The sequence below is a fragment of the Malurus melanocephalus genome, unplaced genomic scaffold (assembly GCF_030028575.1).
Source record: "Malurus melanocephalus ecotype Western Australia unplaced genomic scaffold, MMel_1.1 scaffold_299, whole genome shotgun sequence".
NCBI lineage: Eukaryota > Metazoa > Chordata > Aves > Passeriformes > Maluridae > Malurus > Malurus melanocephalus.
The window spans coordinates 728162-750771 of record NW_026623531.1 but is presented as its reverse complement, the minus strand read 5'-3'; the positions used below and the strand labels follow the sequence as shown (position 1 = coordinate 750771).

Genomic DNA, 22610 nt, shown 5'->3' with positions numbered 1-22610 from the left:
CAATGACTCATATAGGCTTTTAAAACAATTGCTAGATACAAGATGTACATTCAAAACTTACTGTGCTGGCCCCTTATATTCCTGAGATTTAGACCCCTGCTTCATTTTCTTTGTTCTGAGTTTTTCACACTTTGAAAGTTTTCTCTCTATATACAAGAGCTTTAAGTGCTTTGTGGCGACATTTGAATGAAAAATAAAATTCTTGTTTATATTAGTATCAAGGAAGAGTTGAGGCTTTCAGAAAAATGGTAAGCTTTCAGACTGAAAGGGGATTAGCAATCACAAAACTTACTTTTCACCTGGTCAGGTCTTACACATCACTGACAGCACTCATTTGTTTCACCCTGGCTCAGACTCTTTCTCACAATGCCATCMGTGTCCCTGACCCAAATGATGAGCCATGTCAGCAATGTGGAGCCCCAAACCTGGAAAGTGGGCAAAGAGCTGTGCTGCAGTTAGTGCCTCCCACCTTCAAGCAGGTTCCTCTGCTTGAAGAAACTTGCTGGAAAACACTTCTCCTGTGAACTTCTCACCTTGAATCACATAAAACTTGACAAGAGAAAAACCAACTAGAATAGAGCAGGCAGCTCCAGGTTAACTCAGGCAATCAGCTCTCTCTTCATCTGTCATTATTCTTTTATTCTGAAATATTGAAATATATTGTCTGTGMTTTTTATTTTAAGGGTTAAAGAACATCCTGTAGTTCCTTCAGAAGACATTATGCTCCTAAGAATAAATGTCATGAAAAGACTGTGAGTAAGCAAGCAGTGCACACAGAAGAATCACACCATTCTGTACAACAGCCTCCACACGCCCTTCAGCAAGTGTTAAGACAGCAGAGAGAAAGCACTGAAAGCTCAGTAAATGAAGCAAATGGCATCATTACACACCAGCCTGGATAAGGTGTGYTCTTATAAATAATTGAATAATTACAGCTGTTACAATAAACAAACACAGCACATTTCATATGCAATGCTGCTTTTTTTTTTTCTTTAAATGTGGTGTGTGTCTGTTGCCTTCCTAGTAGGGAAAATTAAGTTATCTGGGCTATATGTGTCAGTTTTCATACAATACACAAGGAATGTGCCTCTCTTAATAATAAAAGTTAAATAGGAAATGTAAACTAGAGATGCAGCTTTAAGAATTCAGAGATGCTTTTGAACTAAGTCATCTTACAGTCATCAATGYCAGAGTAAACAAAGTTTATTGCAACCTGAGTTAACTCAGTTCAAGGTCACCACTTGTGGAGCARGGGGCAGTAAAGAATCTCCTGGGTCATCCAGCCTACTCCCATGCTATTGCAGGCAACTGTGTCATACAATCCTGTGCAAGAACACTTCACATTCCAGCTTAAAACTGCTAAAGTTTCCCGCCTCCACTGCTCTTCCTGGAAGCCTGCTCCAGAACTCATTCCTCTTATAGCATGAATTCTGTTTCTCATTTGCAACCTAAATTAAATTCATGAATAGCTACAGCTAAATTGTTTTGCACCAACACAATTTTTCTGTTTAAGCAGCTCTTCCTCCTTGCACTCACCCCTATCCATACATTTTTAGAAAGCAATTGCACCTCTGAGCCCTCTTTTTGCAAGCCTGTAAACAAGCAGATCCAAAGAAATCGGCCCGCATGTTGTCAATCACCTCATTAAAATCTGGCAAATAGTGGAAGAATGTAAAAGGTCGTCAGGGCAAAGTCTAAACTCCACCAAACATCACATAACRAGGGATCAAAGAGTACAGCCGACATGCCTGACAGCTGGACAGCAAGGTTTAAAAGGTAAACTCTTTGTGTCCATTCTAATTCTGACCTGTATACTAAAATGAATTCCATTAGTGCTAGTTCAGGTAGTGATTTGATGTCTATAGGAACCTCCCTGCACAGAAACAGACTGGAATAATTTCACATCAGCCACTAAACCTGCACTAAGCAACATTGACTTATACCTGGAGGACTGTGGGGATGAAAGGTGGCTCCTGCTTGAGCCATCARTTTCCTGGTCTGCTACAAACTCAGGGCTTGAAAAATGGCCATCCAGAAGGTTGCTTGGCTCAGAGCAGACTCGACATTCAGCATACCAGGGGCTCCCTCCAAAAAAATAACTGCTCACATCCGTGTCTTACAGTCAAAACATTTCTCCTTACAATAGATTCTAAATACCTTGTAACTGGGCTTTGACTTCCTCCCGAGTCTGTCAGGACTGCCCTCTGTCTTTAGTATTTGATGGCTGAGATACGGTGACAGCAGCCCTGGCTCATGTATCATGGGTGTCAGCTGAAGAAACAAATGCCTTTCTGCCACACCCATACRCCCAAGCAACTCACATGAACATTCTGAAACTTCAGAAAGAAAAATAAAATTTTCTAGGATATTTTAAATAAAACCTCATATTCATCTTAGCAGAAGACACAAAGCACAGCATTTGACAGCCGTAGAAGTTGAGATTTCTGTTCAGATTTATCCGCAATATGCATGATCACACCTCAACTATGGAAGCACTTTACAAACAAGCTGACATACATCCTAGACAAGGTAGCTCAGTGAGCACAGCTCTCAGGCTGCCAGCTCCAGGGAAGGCTAAAAATGACTTAACAGCATAACACAACCTGGGACTGTTCAGGACACTTAACTGAGCTTCACCCAGGAACTGGGGCAGGGAGCACACAGCTACTGGAACAGGAATTTATTTACARGTAAGGGGTAATTAGTTCCATGGCACCCGATTTACCTTTGTTGCAAAAGGAAAATCTTTCAATCTGCAATGACCGCACCTAGCCAAGAAGAYGCTGGTTTTATACTTCAGCTGGAAGAAATGGAGGATTCATTGAGTTCAAGCTGTTATGAGATTTCTTGTAAGGGCTGTGCAGATGGGTTGCTCTCAGTACTGCACCTAAATCTCTGTACACCTCTGATATGGGGCCACTTGGGCCTCTGCAGAACAATTGCTGTAAATAAACAGACCCAAATTCCAGAAGCTCTAATTATGTATAACAATGAATCTATTCAGCTGACTGCAGGATTGAGGGACACAAACACTGCACTGCATTTACTACAGTGAATGGCATTCTATAAATACAATCAATTAGATCATCTAAACAACATCCAGCAGCTTCTCTTGCATGATTTTGTATAACAAAGGTTGTCTTCACCTCTGTCACTCTCAAACATAAAGTAGTAAATAAGAAGCTACATTAAGCAAAAATGCTAATTGGAGAATGACTAGTGTCTCAAAGTTCAAATCACTTTACAAACATTTCACAAAAATTAGGGTAGAGAAGACTGATGCACCTTTGATATACAAAACAGATACTTGAGATACTTTAATGCTGCAGACCATCTTATACTACCCCAGACACATCTGGAGATTCCCAGTTGTGTAAGGCAGAGAAATTGTTCAGGCCTTAATGAGTGTTCACTGTGGTAGCCACATGAAATGTTAATTTTTAATTATGACCTCTTCTTGCATTAGCTGTTCTGAAGCTCTGTACAAACACTCACTAAGCAACATCTAACACTTTTCAAGACATAYAGGTGACTGCCTCATTTTATACAGAGATGGAAGATCCAGGCCTCTATCGTATGCAACATCCAAAACTAGCTGATCTGGCACAATGTAACAGGGCCTTACAGGTATCAGTCTTACAAGTTGCTTTTTATAGTTTCAGAATAAGAAAAATCAGTTTGAGAGTTGGTCTACTATACAACTGCAACAAACTCCTGAGAACCACATAAAGCTAAATCTAACCAATGCACATGGGGAGCCAGGTGTACAATACTTCCAACACACCTCTGACAAGCCTAGTGGAAAGCAAGCTGAAATGAGTCAATGTAATTGTCTTTAGCCTTTGCCAACCTGGAACCATTGCTATGCTAGAAAAATTGCGAGAGGACTGATTCATCTACCTGGGTATCAGCAAAAGTCTGAAGGCTGGCCACCGTCACACACCCAAGGCCTTGTGCCTGCCAAGGAATTCACGCTGGAGTGCTGCCTTGCCAGTCCTGCTGGACTGTGCTGCTTCTTGAGTCACCTACATGCCAGAATGAAGGACACAGTGACTGCTTCTCTGCTCACTACYGAAAACACTCACAGAAAACAAACTGTTGGGTGAAGCAACAGTCTGACATCCCAAGYGTCTCCAGAAACATAAGGAAGTTACATTCCAGAAGTCAGTCCTCTTCTCTTCCCTCTGACTCCTCCAGCCTCAGGTGACAAATTCATATATTGCTGAGAATTCCACATCCRTTCCCTTCACTTTCCTCTTAGTAACTGTCTCAGAATCAGCATTCAGGAACTCCTTTCAATCTCTCCTTCCCATAAAAAACAATTAGGAGAAAAATCCAGTCACTAGGGTAAGGAGGCAAGGATAGGCCCATTTCCCTCAATGAGAACACAAACCCATGTAATGACTATCCTGACACCGCTTCTATTCAATCAGCAACAGGAAATACCTATCCAAATGAAAGCAGTGTTCTGAAAATCAGTGTGCACTGCCCCACCAGACCTACCYACTCAGTGTGTATTAGAATATCCCAGAGGCATATAAGGTCATTGGAGTTTAGCTCACTGCAGCTGTAGGAGAGGTAGATGTGACCAACTGTGACTAAAAACCAAACTGGTGTCCTTACCTCGATTCAGGCTTTTCAGTCAAAGGAGGCATTTTCTTAGTCTCTTGATTTCACTCCGTGAGAGACATGAAAGAGTTAAAAAACCTTTCACTGTRTTGCCCAGTCACTTGGCTGCTTAAGTGTAACAAGAAATTTGTGGAGGCATCTCTCTTTCTCCCTGGCACCCTTAAATACTTTGCTCCTCCTACTGCTGTGCTTTAATTARCCAGCTGGCTCTTAGTCACCCCATCCTGTCACTGGGCTTGCTCACCAGCAGCCACCCCCACCCAGCCTGCCTGTCACTCCCCTGCCACTGTCATCACGAAGGACACTGTCTCTTCCTGCCCCTCCGGAGCTGGAGAAGGGAAAAACGTTGGAGGTGACGCTCCAGGGCAGCATTGGTATGGGATGCACTTGAGAAGTGCCAGAAAGACCTTGAAGGGATGTTAAAATACAGGGAAAGTACTTGAAGAAGCACTTTTCTGGCTTTTTTAAACCAGGCACCATTTATTTGTCAAGGAAGGAAAAWTTTCATTAGCACTGGATGTGGCAGATCCTATTTCAATGGGTAGGAGCTGAAGGGGCAGCTAAAGTTTCTGCTCTTGGCAGTTGAGATTTGTAGCATAAATACCTGACATTACACAAGGGGGAACTCACTGCTTGTATGGCTATTGCATATAATATGCTCACTCCATGAGCGTTGTAACAGGCAGCAAAAAGCTTCTGAACCACCAGYTGTACTAGGGTGTTCCTAGAGTGGAGAGTCCCCACTACAGTGTGGCTTGGCTTCCCTTTGGGCAACATAAAACTTGCCCTGGAGTACAGGCAGTGCCAGCTTTTAGGAGAGCGAGGGTATCCTCACACATCCCCAGGCCTGGGCAGCCCGTTGGTGAAAAAGGCAAATTGCAGCACAGAATCCCTTCCTTCCACAGCCAATGTCTGCTGCACAAATGACTGAGACCAAGGCTTCCTCAACTCAGTCCGTGGAGGCTGGCTCATGCAAGACCAAGAGGTAGATTAATAGTGGAAATAATTTGAAGGAGGCCCCCAAGTCTCTTGGTACTATCCTTGGCCASCAGCACTGGCATTCATGACTGACACTCCAGTGTGTCTCTATTTGCAGCCTGTCTCTGGATTTTGATTCCTCAAATACACACGTACAGCCATTGATCTGCTGCCAAACTTACAGACTGATAAAATGTACTGAAAATTATTGCAAGTTGAGCATCTCAGCATTCCAATGAGACCTAGAAAGCAACACAGATGGCAAGAGTTGCTGATTGCAGATGGGCATAGACCAAAGTTGACTTTGTGGGTCAAAGCTTATACTAAGTTGTGATTCTTTCAGTAAAATGTTAGCAAAGGACACAGAACAAAGGTCTCCAAATACCTATACATATAAACCCATACTGATGCTCTGTCAAATGCTGACTCAGGTTCAGTCAGCAACACAAGCTCTCCTTTTTCCTCCCCAATACATTATTTAGCACCCCAATATGTACCTCCCACTAAATGAAGCATTTAATTGTAAACAAAAATAGGCACAACTCTGACTTYGTATATTGGCTAAGGGGCCAGAAGAGGCTGGAAAATGTTGCTCTATTTTAGGTCATTTAAGACCAATCCCAAACCTCAGTGTAAATATGGCACTGGTAGTTCTAGTGAGAGTAAACAAAGGGCTCTGGAGCCCACATTTACTACAACACCCCGAAGACTAATGTTGGGGAGCTTGTGCCTGGGCTTTTGATTTCAACATAACAGATACCAGACACTATTTGCAAAACTCTGGCCTAAATTCTAAGTTTACATTCTAGTCCCTTTACACTTGGTGCAGGTGGAGGAGGAAGAGGATCATTTCACACATATTAACAGTCAGAATAAAGGATAATGGAAAATAGTATGTTTTGAGTGGTCAGATCCTACTCTCCCCTCTACAAACCAATCAACTAAACAAAAAAACCTAACCCCATGTGGCTCTCAAAAGCAAACCAGAATAGTCAACAAAAACCCCACATTGTCCAAAGTAAGCTGTGCAGTCATCGCCCACTTGAAACACACTCGAAACATACTTATTTACACAACATGCAACACAGTTTACACAGTATGCAACAGGAGACACCCATCAAAATCCACAGACAAACTCCTTGATCTCCTTCAAGTCTGTTGTGGAGTCTGGACCATTGGAAGCCCTACTTGCTGTATAGCAGGGGCTTATAAACAAGCTCCTGATAGTTCGTCTTCAGGTAATAAAAATGACTGTGATTAAAAAAACATACTGTAAAAATAACAGCTAGTGAATAAAAGCACGGCACCCAGAGAGACGCAAAGTAAGGAAGGATCCAGAAGCTGGCTCAGGTCCAAAGTTAGGATGGTCAGGTCTAAATAATTTCTGGTCTTTGCACAAACCAGCTTAGAGAACCTTCAAACAGCTTGACTAGGAGGGAGGAGTTTCTGCTACAGAAAAATTTGAAAAAAATTGAATTGAAAAGTGAATTTTCACAGAATTCCACTTGGGTTAAGAGCAGCAAGCTTTGCCTGGCTTGGTTATTTCTAAAGTCARCCTTGAGTGCAGGATAAAAAGCTTTATGAAGTGTTGCTGTTTTACCATCAACCCACTGTGCTAATGTACTCTGCCCTGCAATTTTCCAGGCATCTGCTGCTGCACAATCTCTGCTGTGTTTTTCCCCATAATGCCATGTCTTTGTGAAAGATAACTTCACCATGGTGGCTGAAGGAAATAGCAAAAGGAACAAATTAATTTTCTCAACAAAGGAAGACTTTGGCATAACAGAAGCAGCTGTCATTTCTAGGATATTCTGGACCCCTGCTTGCTAGCCACTGGAAAAACTTGCTTTCATCGGAGGGATAATTTTCCCAGTTATAAGCTACTCTGGAAAGTCTTGCTGCACAATCCATACARTTTTTCTATTTTGGTAAATGTCACTCAGCTATACTAGTTCTTTTATGCCACCCCAAYATGCCATGGGACTAGGCTCTCCAGCTACCAGAAGAAGGTGTTGTGACACACAGTTTAGAAAAGGAGGTACTTTTGATAGATCTGGGAAATGCTAAACAAAAATTAAAACAAAGAATGAGTGAAACAAAAGTGATTGAAGTTACTTCCTYCTGCAGATGGAGGAGGAAAGCAAGCAAACTTACATCATGCTAGTGGTTTTAGTTCAGTTCCAGGGTTTGAATTGCAAAACAAAACTCAGCCAAAATAATACATTGCTGCCAGAGTTCCACCCAGTATCGTCAATGAGCAYAAACTCATTCACCCAACATTCTTGCCCTGCTGGGCTGGAGCTCCTGCTCTGTTACAAAACAGCCACCCAGGTTCTGGTTAGGATGGTTTTTCAGCACCCTCCCTGCTATAAAAGATGAGCCYTACCTTGCCCCAAAGCTCCCAGCGCCCAGATCTCTTTGGATGCCTCARACCTGAGCCTGAACTCAGGTCTCAGTTCTGCCCAGCCAAAATCCAYGGGAAGCAGAATCACCACAGAACAAAATACTGCCATCAGCAGCCCCTACAGCCTGCCAGGATGCTCCCTTCAACTGCCCAAGCAGTGAGGAAGCACTTCCAGCTGAGTCTGCATGGCATGARGGGTTCAGACTGCCACCAGCAAAACTCCTTTGAAAGACATATACAGGTGYTTTAAGAGCTCTAGATAGGAACTTAATCTGTCAGTAGGAGTAAGTATTCAGGGCAGAAGTTAAGGGCTAGCAAGACTTGTAACAATAAAGTGTGTATTAATCCAGCGAAAGCACATAACCTGCTAAGCATACAGAGAGGAGAGTGCAGAACACAAGACAAAGTGCTAAAAAATTTTCTCATATGGCTGAGAAAAGCAAATGCATAACTTGTCTTCCTTGGTGAATATTGAAGAAGTGTCCTAGTGTCCCTTTTGGCTGTTGAAAATAAGGGCTGTACTACAGACTGGAGATCCCTAATTTAAAACAGAATGAAATACCACCTGGTAGGATCACAGATTAACTGCAGTCAGGCTCTACAGCATCTTAAGGGAAACTTCAGTGAGAGGCATGGCACCTGCTAGTGTTAGCTTCTGACTGCAGAACTCCACAGGAGCTGGACAGCCTGTGTTACACCAGCACAAGCTGGGAGTGATCAGCTGTTTAGCAAACACCTGAGTAGCAGTTTTTTCCAGCTCCCACTGATCTGCTGACCTATTTTAACTCCCATGCATAAAAGAAAGTATAACYTTGCTCTCTACCTTGAATAGTTGCTGACCCTGGTCCAAGCAATTTTGTGGAATTCAGGACTTGCTAACTACAACACTGCAGGGGAAAAGCTTGGGGGTCAGCTTTAACCCTAAGGAARGCCCTAAGAAAATTAATGGCAGTTACAGAATGTGATTGATACAGGCTGCATCCTCACCTACACATAAGCATCTCCAGCCCTTTGTACCCTGTACTGCCACTTACACTCAGGCAAAATGGAAGCAAAACTTGCACATTGGGATTTGTATCATGTGCCAAAATGCGGTGTGGGACACAAGGACTGTACTCAAATATCACTGGATTACTCATGGCAGGAGAACCCTGGCTCTGTTCCTCTGCTACAAAAGACCAATGACACTTCATAAGCTTAGTTTAGGCCAGAGCTGTGCTTACTGATCCAAGCAGCACCTCAGTCAGTGAAAGGCACCGCTGACCATGAAGGTAGCAGAATACACCCCAATCAATATTAAAAGCTTCTTTAAAGGCACCAGCTGTTTACTGCTGCTCTTAACCTTTGTGCTGTAGAGCTTAAATTAACCTTAAGGTACAGTCAGGACAAAAATCACCTCCTATATGACAGAGAAAGAAGCTGATTTTTGTAAAATTCTCTCATTTTTCTTTAGACCCAAAATACTCAGATATTTAACATCTCTGCACCAGCACCCAAGTTTACTGCTTCTTCCAATGACAGTGATTTGCTAAGTTACTGAGGGTAAAAAAGGAGATACAGGAGTGCACTAAAGAAGGAAACTAGTAGAAACAGCAAAGAAAATTCAGACTGGCTTTCTCCCTATCTCAGTATTTTCCTGCAATGCTTTTCCCTGCACCTGAAGTGCTAAGGATAAATAAATATCAAATCAGGCTAACCACAGGTGATCTTCTGTTCTCCAGGAACAGAACTACAGAGCCAAAAGAAGCAACATGTCTTCCAGTAGACAAGCCTGGGCATTCATGGAAACTAAGTCCCAGCAGTTCTGTCCAATGTATTTGCTGTATGTGTCATTAATAAGCAAAAATCCAGCTCAAAAACACCAGGCTGAGGAGAAATTTGGATCCTAACTTGGCCAGCTGGCTGGAATTATTAACCAGTTACATTTGTAGCTATGAAAGCTAATGAGAGARTAATCATATTTTACAGTTCACAGCCGAAAGTCATTTCCTTTAGGAATTAATGATGGTTTWAATCCCCCCTTCTTGTTGATTTCTATCCCTTAAACTGTGGATATGGGGATATGTCAGAGTTTTGAAGGCCACAGTTACTTTAATGTGTCTTCAAAGGGCAATACTTTGGTACAGTTACTTGGAGAGGAGAAGTGCTTGAACCTCTCCAAGGGAAAGAAGAGAAAAGCTGATCTTCCCTCATCTCYCCGCTCCCACCACACAAACATCTCTTGTCAGAGCAAAGAAATAGCAACTGGATGACTAAGTAATGATAATGACTGCTGCTCAGTGCACTGCTGGGCTCTGATTAGATTCTTCTTGGCCTCTAACCAGATTAAGAAAACAAACAAAAAAAAACAACAAAAAAACCCCAAAGAAAACACATTGGCTGTTTAGAAGAGGCAGGACTGATCCTAATAGGATCAGTACAATGCTCAGTTAAGATGCTCCAGGGTCATTGTCACTGTCCAGAAAGACCAYATCCTTCACTTCAGTGACTTGGAATGAAGTAAACAAAGACATTGCCCATCAGGCCATGAGCTGCTCCCACGACCCTTTGCATCGAAAGTTCCCTAGCCCAAAAATCACAGCTAAACAGGCTTTGGGGAACATCCACCTCTGGAAGCTCGGGGGTGTTGAAACTTTCACATCCTAAACTAACTGCCCTGTGCCAAACAGGCAGGAGCTATRAATGTATGAGCAGATTGGGAAGACATTAAGGAAAACGTTTGAAACACACTGTCCCTTCCAGAATCTCTGCCTCATCGACTCTCCATCTGTTCCTGAAAATTCAACGGAAAAAATGAAARCTCCATTTTCCTACTTTCTTTAAACTCACTCTCACTGCTCTGGTTTCTGGCACAGTGCTGCATCATTTAAACAACTTTTACAGTCTCAGATGGACAGAGACCGTGCGGAGGTGGTGTGACCAACCAGCTGGAGTCAACACTACATTCTGGCCAACGCCTTTCTCTAGAAGACATTCTGCTCTGACCCAACGGAAAGTTGTGAAAGAAGACTTGTTACCCGTTACAGAAGCCTGTCTGAATAACCTTCAGCATTCACCCAAAGCAACAAATTCCAGAACTTAATAAGGCARCAGCTATTGACCAGCAGGCCCTGGSAAACCTGGCCATCAGTAAGARTATCAACTCCTTAGCAGCTCTCCAACAATTCTGTGTGTACACTGAGGAACTTTTTCTCAATAACTGAGCTTTGGAACTGTTACATTTTCCATGTTTTGACTCCCTCACCAGTGACAGCAAAAGATTCAGTCACTATACACCCACTGTGCTTTCACAGATTAACTTTGTTTCCTGGGGCACCAGCTAGATGTTCTCMTCCCCCTTCTGCACCTTTGGTCCGTATTAACAGGCCTGAACTCTCCAGTTTTGTCTCCAGTAAGTGACAAATGCCTGGACTAAAAGTCAGGAGGACATAGTTGAAGATCAATGCATACTGCATTGATGTAGTATGCATTCTTCTCTCATATAAAAAAAGGTAATGTAAAAAGAGCCATTTAGGGCTCCACCTAGGCTGGAAGAGGGGCGAAAGAGTAAGTTGTTCTCCAAACTCCTACATGGGCTATTCAGGCCCTGGAACTCAATGCTATGGACTCCCTAAAGAACAGATGTGACATGCCTTGAGGTCACACGAGAGCCAGTAGGACTGAGCAGGCATCAAGACTAAGGGAAGAAAGAAAYGCAGATGTCATTACTTGGCTGATGACATAGGTCAGCCACAGCACAAGCACAAGGCAGAGTGACTCCCAGGCATGTCTCTGAGAATCAAGGCTTCTTGGAGATGCTCTTTTTCCAGATCAATGCCTGACTGCATCTTTTTGCCCAGAAGAGAACCAAGCATCACATTCTCTTCCCTCTAAAGCAGTCAAACTGAGAGGAGGGAGCTTCCCTCCCTTTTGCAGCCAAAACACAGGATATTGCATATTCAGGATGGGTGTAAAACACCCCATTGTGCCCATTCAACAGTGGACCAATGTGATTTTGCKTATAAGGCAGTGGTAGGAAAATGACATAAAATTTGGCTTGATATATCCCAGAAGTTCCTCCAGCTTCCTGTTCAACAGCCTGAACTTTAATTCCTTAGAGAGAACTAATTCATAAAAGGCAGCACCACCAGCTGATAAGCCTCTGCACGTTCAGCATGAAAGAGGCTGATGCAGCCTCACTGGAAGGGTTGTGTATCCCCCAAGGAGAGAGACATAAGCAACCCTTGAGAATCATAATGTCAGTATGAATGTGACTGTGGCAGGGTGACAAACATCAGGTACAATGTTATATGGGAAAGGACTTGGGATAATTATTCATGGAGCTGCAATKTGAGACTACTAGAGCAGAGAAAAGGGAAGTAGGAAGAGAGGATAAAATTGTCCCCAATGCTTTCAGCGTTTTCAGAAACAAAGAAAGAAGTAGCCAAAAAGAATTGTATGTGCCACTTCTGTAAAGCCAGAAATTCAGTCTTTGGTGACTGCTGTTTTGACCTTTGCCTTCCTGATCACAAACAGGCTCCACAGAGCAGTCATCCTGAAGAGAAAATTCCAAAATCCCACTACCTTCCCTCTGTTTCTGATGTAGAATGAGGCCCAGAATATTTGCTGGCACTAGGATCAAAATAAATAGAAAAGGATGTCATAAATGCAGATAACAAACAAGGAACATGTAAAAAATACAGATAGTAAACATTTTGTCACAAACACAGACAGGAACACATCTGATGGTGGTAAAGGTGAATCTAATCCTTTCTGGGAATCCTATACTTTATCTAATGTATCCATGAATCACCACAAAAATAGCACTTGGAGCTTGATTATCTGTCAAGAACTGGAGCTTTTGACTGGCTCACATACCCAAAACATCTCTGTATTATAGTGATACTCTTGCCACCACACAGCTTTCTGCTGCACAGCCCRGGTAGGCTGATGCTAGGATGGAAATTCGTTCACTTCAAGTGAGAGTGATAGATGTGATTCTGGTGCCTCAATTAAGGATAAGGTCTCCCAGTGATGTGCTTCTYCCCCTCCCTTTCATGCTACTCACACCAGTCAGATGGATGAAATCTTCAGGCCCAGCTCAGGACAGGATCCTCTGACAATGACTTGCACTCTGTCTTCTCTTCACATGCAACTGCTACATAACAGCTCATACCTACAGAAGTCAAAGAGAAAGAAAATGTTTATTAGTGCCATTAGTCCCACTGTCCAACACATTTACAGAGAGGGCTGTACTAAAGCAATAAGTCATTCACACAATAATGGTACTTTTAGATGAAACAATTACTTCTGCTTACCATGCAGGAAGCATAGCATAATTAGTATAAACATCAGTCTGCCCAGATCTGCATCCCAGCATTCTCTGTGTGAGAACCAATATTTACAGCTCTCTCCAGGGAAGGCTGAAACYACATCCGTTTTCCTGCCTTTCTGTTAGAGATTCCCCCTCAAGCAGCAAGGAAAGCTGAATAGAATGCCTCMTTACAACCTACAGTCGGTTTACTAATGTAAATAATTGTTGATTTCAGCTTCATTCAGTATATTAGTTTGCAAAATACAAAACAAAAGAAGTAAACACATCTRTGCTGCTATCCCTAATGTGGAAATAGATTGGGAACTAGGGGTGACAACAGCCATGAAATGTAACTCCCCATTGCCAGGAATAAAAAGGCAGGAAGCAAACATATATTGAGAAACATATACTTTAGGTGGTCTTCAGACAAAWACCTTGGCTAGAATACACAGCTAGCCAGACACAGGCAGAATTCACACAGAACAACTTAATTTTTTTTTTGCATGCACTGATGGTGACTAAATGAAACTATTCACCTCCAGTCCAATATTAAGTCTAAAYAGTAAGACCTGCCAGAGATTTGATAGATGGCTGTGTACCTTCATTGTTCCAGTCAATAACATTAACAGCAGTCTGCTGTAGTGAGATGCCTTTGCAGTTTGACTTGTAAGTATTGACACTCTCATCTTTAATCATGTCACTTATCAGGCTGAACTAGTCAGCCAGTCACCCTGAGCTCCTGCTGTACTGAGTGGAAAGAGGGGTTCTTCCAGAGGGTAACACAACCTTTCTCTACACTACCTTCTTCATACTCCTCTGTATTCAACCACTTAAAAAGGAAGTTGAGGAGACCCACTAGTAAAGTTTGATGCCTATAATGGATGACTGAACAAATCCTTGTGGGTATTTTATTCAGGTTCTGAGGGGGGTGAAGTCACATTTCTTTCAACAAGCAGTGCAAGACCAGAACCTCCAATGGCCCTATATAACCAGCCTGTCAGCCAGCAAACCTCACCAGTTAGATATTCTCATGACGGTACACACAGGGCATAAACACGACATGGAGAAAGCAGAATGTGATGCTCAGAGATAAAAGCACCCATAAAGAGTATCAAGGATCTTGCATRGGAGCCATCTCAGACCATGTTTACAGAGCCCTAATAATACAATGCTTTTACAAGCCTCAAGACCTCTTTCAAGACCCATGAAGATCACCAGCAATGAGCCTAGAAGAACCAGGGTAGTTTTTCAATAAAACTAGAATAAGTCCCAGGAAAACAGAAGCAGAAACAAATGAGAGTTTTCTGTGCAGGATGATCTAATAGCTTTTCCACCTCGGACACATATAAAGGGACCAGCGAAAGGACACACATTTGAAAGCATTGGAAAGAAAATTTCCTATACAGGTGCCCAGAGTATGCATCGAGAGAGTTAATATTCCAGTGGCAAGGTCAAGCCCTGGCTTTCCTGCAACACAAGAAGCTGCCCTGCTGGYATTAACTGCAGTTTGTTTGCTTTCCCAACCTGCCTTGTCCTTGTGAGTTGGCAAAAGGCTGAAGCTGGCCAGAGTCCCAACTACCAAAAGCTGCCCAAAGCAGAGAACTGTTATCACAAGGACCGAGAGCAAGATTGAGAGGGGGAGGAGAGGGTAAATGGCACAAAACCCAAATGATAGAAACTTCATTGGTGCTGTGGATTGCTACAAGGCTCTAAGCTGGCACTCAGCCAGGGAACTCAGCCAGACAAGAGAATAGAGGCAGGTTATGGCTGGTTTGTGCCCCAGTCTAGAAGAGACACCAAAACATTCAAACCTTCCCCTTGGAAATGTGCCCCACTTTAGCTACTGGAGGACCATAAAAAGCCATTTTTGCTGAAAAATCAATGCAGGGCTCATTAAAAGATTCAGTTTAGAYAAACTTTATACCTACTGCTGTTAGAGACAATCTTAAATTTCCATAATGGCACCAAAATTAGGGACCTGAGAGTGCCAGAGAGAACAGACACCCCCAAAAACTTTTCAACATATTCTGATTTTAATTCTGTTAGTACTCAGCTGTGTTCTGGATTTATCTGTTTTTCAAAGTTTGATTTCCACTGTAAAAGGAAAGACTGCTGAAAGAATTTCTAATAATAATACAAAAAATACATGGATTCTGCCTGCACAGGAAACCAGCAACATGCACCAATGATAGCTGAGCTGCTCAATGAGCTACAAAAAGCAGCTCCCACACAGAAACTTTGAATGAATGCAGCAGGTGAGTAAATCAAGTGAATGGAGAAGAAAACTAAAAACCACCACAAAACCAAACCAACCCAAAATCTCACCACACTTCTGATAAAGAGGCTTCCCTGCAGAGTTGAGAGTTTTCTTTTTTTTTTCCTTTAATTTTTATAACTACAGGTTTCCCTAACTCTTGATAGGTCTTGAGTTTAGAGACAAATAAATCACTGTGGCTTAACMCAAACTGCAGATTTTGTAGTTCTGCTGCATTGAGCTACAGCCTCAGACTGCCCTGGTATCCAAACCCAGTATCGGAGGCTTTTCAGAATGACATGGAAAGGGARTAGCAGGAACACCACAGGCATGAGTCCAAACGACAACAGTAACAACATCCACAGTTTTATAGATGTTTSTGGAGGCTGCTTTATTCCATGCTATGGATTGATACATTGGCTGGCAATACTATGGTAGTGCAGAATCAAGCTCTCTTTTTCCTTCTCCCTTTTTCAGATAACAGTCAGGGACTTCTGAAAAGGCTTGGACACAGGCCACATTCAAACYACATCCCTATGGAGAAAGGAATGCTGCCAAAAGCAAAAAGGAGAGGTGAGAAACAGGAGAAAATTTCTTGCTGCAGACGGTGACCAGGCATGATCAAGCAGGACAAGTCTATGAATACACTTTTCAGCCCTGGTAACTCCACCTAGTCCCAACTAACCCACTGTAGACACCGACATCAGCTCAGCATGCTCTATTCTCACAGTAATTTTCCACACTTCACAGCCTGAGCTCACACACAACCAAGCAGACAACACAGCTTCCAGCACCCCCTTAGGCTGCAATGGAAAACACTTTCCAAGTGATCTCACACCTGAACACAACAGGAGGGCAGCACACACATACACAGCCTCCAGCTCAAGAACTGGAGGTGCCAAGCAAAAGAAACATAGGAGTTTCACATTGTTTTCAAGGTAAAAAGAGAAAGGGGCTGACCCTGCTTGACTTCATCATGGTGTTTGTACAGCGCCCTGTGCTTTGGGCACTGAGCTGCAAAATCAAAGCAAGTACAATGGCAATGAAAACATAATCAAACACATCAGTGTGGGGCCAGCTTTGCAATGGAAAAGCAAAGAGTAAGAAACTAAGATCAACAAACAATACTTAGATCTAAAGACCATTTAGAAAATAACAAATTCAAGCAGCTCTGTAAGACTAGCAGGATAAAAATATTTTGCCATTGTCCACATAAGAACAGGCAGCCCCTTTTCAAGGGATTTAAATGGACAAGATGCATGAAGGGGAAAAAGATGCACGGATGAGGAGGGATTTGACCTGATCACCTAACACCCGAATCAGTGCCAGGAACAAACTGTGACTCCAGCTCTCCTAGCACAATGCTCTTTTCATGGTCTATACTGCCTCTATGGCTGAAAATTGACACCCACCTTTTGAAAGCATTTTCACTGAGAACAGCCTTTCACCATCCCACCTGCTGGAGGTTACAATCCCCGCAGTGCTCGCAGCAGAGGTGTCCAAGTGAACACTTCATAATCCACAGAAGGCTGACTCCACCAAGTTAAACTGAACAACTAGTAAAGATAAATTAAGCTCATCTATTTTCTCAATGCTGATCAMACAGCACTCACATGTACCCTTCAGCTGGCAAAGCTGCAAGTGAATTCAACCATTGGTATTGATGAAGCAACAAGCAGCAATGGAAGGCCAGACAAGGGTCCCTGTCTTCAACCTGAGCAACTGTTTGCAAAGCTGATGCTTGTCCTCAGTCTCAGATACAGTTATGTCCTTCCACTCTGGAAGTCTTGTCATTCAGCTAAGAGGATATATCAATGGACATTCTAAAAATTTATTTTCTGAGACACTCCATCATGAGAGTTTGAGCTTAGTAAGTATCAAATACAACAAAAATTCCATCCTCAGCTAGTGTAGCAAAGATCAAATTCTGATAATATTTTTGCTAACTACAAATAATCATCACCATCAAATTGTTACTGACCAGCCATCTCTAATATCTTTGGGTTTTGGATAGTTCATTAGATTTTACAAAACAAACTGCCTACATGCTATGAATATGGACTGCTTAGGGACAAATGGCCAGAGTTCAGCCTGTACCTAGGGGCTAGAATGGCTCAAAGAATATTGCTTTGGGCCAAGAGAAACACTGAAGATAACCGTGATGCTATTACTAATCTACATGCAAGGCCAAATCCTGCTAAAGCATGTCATTTTCAGCAAAGTCATCAGAAGAAGCAAAAGTAYATTCCAGGGTAGATCTTGATTTCTCAAGACTGGCTTAGATTTTCTCCAGTATAAAAATGAACTCTTCTAACTGACAGACCTTTTAATTTAGTGAGCTTATGTAAACCATTGCCTTTCTCCACCTACTGCTCAACAAACACGACCTATATAATATGTGACCTCTAAATGCAAATTCCTTACATGGACTACTTGGGCTCAACTCTGTTGAGAAAACACTGCCAGCACATAACAAATTAACTCGAGCTGCCTCCTAAGAAGAGGCTGCTGCCAAAATTCCTTTCAGGTTTGTTCAGTCCATGTCCAAAAGACTGCTTTTACCTGTCAAAGTGAGTCAGCAAAATCCATTTCACCTCTAGTCCAATACAGTGCAGGCAGCATACACCCCCATGGCACAGGCAGCAGGGTCAGCCTGGTGCAAAGCACCCTCTGTTTGCTCAGGTGTGCCTCTTTGGCTTGGGCAAACCAGCAGGCAGCATTCCAGAAGCACTTTGCCGAAGAACAACTGTCCAGAAGCAGCTAATACATACAAACCATTAATGTAGGCTTCTCCCCCCAAAATACCCATTTAGACATGGAGGAAGCTGGAAAGAATGGTTAAGTGGCAGCTCAGTCTAACAGAGAGTTTAAGAGCACAGCTACACACAAAGGAAGAAGAGGAGTGGGTATCTACAGAACAGGCATAGTTGTTTCTCAATTCTTCTACATCCCCAGCTCAAAACTGAGGTCAGGAATAAACAGAAAACAAACAAAAACACAAAGGAACAAGGTCATGGTACATCTTCACAACAATCACAAAGAACCAATCTTGTAGATCAACACTGATCAACACTCAGATTTAATCCTTAAAATGTAATTTCAGCAACATGCATTTGCTTTCACCTACAATTCACTCATTGCCTCTTGAAAGGAAGAAAAAAAAAAGGTGTCACCAACATGTAGATGGTGATCAGAAAGAACAGCACAGCAGCGATGCCAGAGCTCAGGGCACATTCTCACTTTGTTGYCGTTTTCCATTAGCTAATATTGTCAGCTCCAGAGAGGTGAGATATGACTTAGCCCAGAGTAATACCATCCAGATACAGAGGTTACTCTGGGCTGACCCCAACCTAAGTGAGATTAGAGTCAACCCCTCCCCTTCCCACCTCTTTCACCACCTCTATATTTAACTGCAGATTAACTCATTTCCTCTATCCACATGTAAGATTAAAGTGCACCAAGTGCTGTCAGCTCAAGCAGAGCCTCAATGCATCCTCATGTAAATCAGCACTTGGTGCATGTTTTAAAGCATGTCAAGGAGGAGAATGAGTCACACCTTCATACTCACAAAACCGTGCACTTGCTTCTCAAGAAGTAAAATTGGCTGGCAGCCCAGGGCCTCAGAATAGTAAGAGATATCTCCAATTCTAATCTTTCCCTGTCTGTTACATAAATCTTAGAGACATAAGAAGTGCCACTATTTACCAACTGTGTTTGAATGAAATGTAGGTCACTGACCAAGGCAAAGGGTCAAACACAGTGACCTGGCCTCTGGGCACTGCATTGATTACACTTCTCTAGGAGGAAACAATAGCCTCTCATTCCAGGGAGAGGGCAAAACAATGCAACTAAATCTCACCGAGATCTTACCAGCAAGGAAGGAAGAGAGAAATAGAAAGCAGTGAAAGACTTCTCACCCTGCAATGCCACTCATGAAGGGCTTTGTACAAGGATGAAAATGCTTCCCTCAGACTGTAGTTCTCCMCTCACCGTGAGGCAGATTCGCAGGAAGAAGAGAGGTATTCTAAGCTGTGAGGGGAGCAGCAGCCATAGCTCGGGGGCTGCAGGGATCCCACGCTTGTCTGGTCACAGCACTGCTGTACTCTGACCACTCAGGACCACAGCCAGCACCCGACACTCCCATGGAAGGCAGGAATCTGCATCCTCCCTCTGCCTCTCAAGACACTACACCAGAAGACAGCATTTTATTTCTACCTGACTGCTCTGCAAATCACTTGGAGCCCTACATTATAACATCTTTATCATAGCTTGAAGCAAACATTAGAAAGTTGTAAATAAAACTGGGACTTTAAATCCAGCTGCCTGAGTTAACTCCACAGTGAATATAATTTTTCACAGCTAACAACTATGGTAATGAATTTTTCCTCAATGAACACAGAAAGAGTGAAGCATGCAAAATTGAGAACAGGAAAGATTTTATAGCCTTAGATTTTATATCAGTAATCCTTTAAAGTAAAAGCACTTGTTTTCCTCATCTCCCTAATCTCTCCTGGTCCAACACTTCAAGCAATGAGGCCCCCTTAAATTTCAGGAGCTAAAAAAAGAGGCCTCCGTATTTTCACCAAGAATAATAGAAAATCAAYGTGGACAGCAAGCAGGGAAACACACAGAAAAGCCACTGGCATTTGCTTCAGCTGAATAAGTTTCAGTGAATAACAGCTGGAATAAGTTGTCAATTCCCCTTACTGTATCCTGCAACTGCACTGCCTGGCTAAGGAGGCTACTGAAGGAAAGAAAATGCTTATGACAAGCTTATGACACATCTCAAAAGCAATTGCTGTGTCTCCATTATTCAAGAAACTCTGGAATGACAAACAGATGGAAATGAGAAAAGGAACAGTGGAAGGACAAAGAGGATTCGGCCATAGATTGCAGGAGCAATGGGGCATGTCAGGCAGATGTACCATTGCCAGAGCAGAATCAGTCTGATCTATCACAGGCACTGTACTGCCTGCAAATGAAATCACAAYATGCTGGGCAAAGATACACACAAACGTCACTACTTGGTGCTGCCATGCATATACCGAAACAGAGATGATCAGATACCAAAATATAGACAACAAAGAGCAAAGTGGCTGAAATAGCCCATGGAAAGAAAGATCTGCCTTGCAGGGATCGATAACTACCAAGGTGGTGGTGATTCTCTTTCAGCTCAGGCATTCCCAGAGGSCCATACATAGATTGTCACAATTTGCAAACATCTTCTATTTATTAAAGGGTATATTTTGGGGTGAAGGTGTCTCAATTTTTCTAGCAGTATAAGGCCACTATCTAAAATTTATGGCGAACTTAGGACATATCCAAAAATCAATATTAAGCCTCTAGTGATCTGAGAAGCTGAAACACTGACAGATGGAAAGGAGCAAAGGAACAATGCACTGCGTGGGGTCACTATCAGTTCATAGAAAAGCTACAAGACACAGTCCATGAGCTGCGTAACTGATGTGAAAGGCACCTCTGCTTTCTCTGCACATTGGCTCCACGTTTTAATGAAACTGCAACCATGTCTCATGGAAGCAAGTCACATTGCCTGCTTTTATCTCCATCTCCACCAATGTGCTTACATGCCACTGCCCACAGGTTTGCACACAGGTTTATTTTATTTTTCTGCTGACAYTTTAAAAATTGACTTCTTTTTGTTGCTCTTGTAATTCAGAAATTAGACTCAGACCCTGAAAACATGGTCTATTCTCGGCAAAACAAAGCACAAAAGATTCTTGATCAGGAGGAAAAGAGGAACACTTTCTGTTCTAAAGAACGAGTTAACGTTTCGTATTTCTTTAAACCTCATGTTGTTTKGATGACTTTATACATGACAGAAGAAATTTGATTGTAACCACTATGAGACAAATTCTCATGAGAKTCACCTCCAACTCTGTGTTTTTGTGCTTGAACAGTGCAAGTGACTCAGTTACATCAGTTATGATTGTGGCAACAGCAATTGTCAGGCATCCTTGAAAAGGGTGAAAACAACTCACAAAGAAACATCTTTTGCTCAGACAGCCTTTTTAAGAGTCTAAACCTGATCAAACAGCAGCTCTCAGAGGGTCACTGTTTGGGGCAGAGCATGGCAAGTTACAGCTACTTCACTCTGCAGGACACTGCTACGGGATGCTGAAAGAACACAGRGGACAATCTCAAAGCTGCTGTTTCTTCTGGACTATGCACCACCCTACCTAGGGTGGCAGGGYCTTAGAGACATGATAGAAGACAATTCCTCCTTGTCTTAAGCACAGGAAAAGAATAATGGAAGAAGCAGCCTGAACCAGGTATGTGGAAGATGTGGAAGTCCAAGGACCACACCATGAGCTGGGCTGGGATTCATAATGATCCAGGCAAAAGCCACAGTAAGAATCAAGCAGACTCTTGAAGCAGCAGCCCAGAAAACCTGACTCATTAACCAATGTATAATTAAATAATACCAAGAAACCTTGTAAAGATTAGACAACTGAATTAAATCAGCACTTAAAAGACAAATGACAAACACACATTGAGGTTACAAAGAAGGATTAAAGGAATATTGAGCTGGAAAAGATGGAAGCATAGAAGAAAAGCTGATAAATTTCAGGCTGCAAATCAAATAATGAATGAATAATTTTGAAGCAAAATTGGGACGCACTGATTTATCTTGCTCCCTGCTATAAGAAGGCACTACGTGTAAGAGGTATCCTTTTATAAAAATTAATTTTCAAAGTTGGCATGAAAACCAGCCTGAGGAATTTATTACCACAGGGCAAGAAGGGAACACTGTAGGGAAATATCTTTTCTGGTTTCAAAAATGATTAGACAATTATATTAACATAAATATTAGCTACAACTAGCAGAGCTACATCAAGAGTTACAAGAATAATCAGCCCAAAGGCATCTCTCTCTTCTGTCTGCAGCCTTATACTTGTGCCTTCAGACAGGGTCTGCTCTTTCTGAATTAAACAGTCTGTAAAATTCCTGTTTGGCCCTTACATGGTTTTGTGTGTGACGGATGCTCAAACCATTCAACAGTTCAGATTCTCAACAGTTTTGCAATGAGCCAA

General features: G+C 42.4%; 1 protein-coding gene across 32 annotated transcripts in view; it reads right to left on the bottom strand.

Moving 5' to 3' along the window:
- The window catches only part of SORBS1 (sorbin and SH3 domain containing 1), a 158892-nt gene that overhangs the window by 69985 nt on the left and 66297 nt on the right, over positions 1–22610 (bottom strand). For 13 of the 32 annotated variants that reach the window (XM_057377064.1, XM_057377067.1, XM_057377075.1 and 10 more), the window contains exon 1: positions 4624–4805. In XM_057377064.1, the coding sequence (XP_057233047.1) occupies positions 4624–4655 (32 nt within the window). In that variant the 5' untranslated portion in view covers positions 4656–4805. Of the gene's footprint in view, positions 1–4623; positions 4806–13058; positions 13167–22610 lie in introns of those variants that run through there. The other 19 variants (XM_057377080.1, XM_057377084.1, XM_057377086.1 and 16 more) reach the window with 5 other exon arrangements.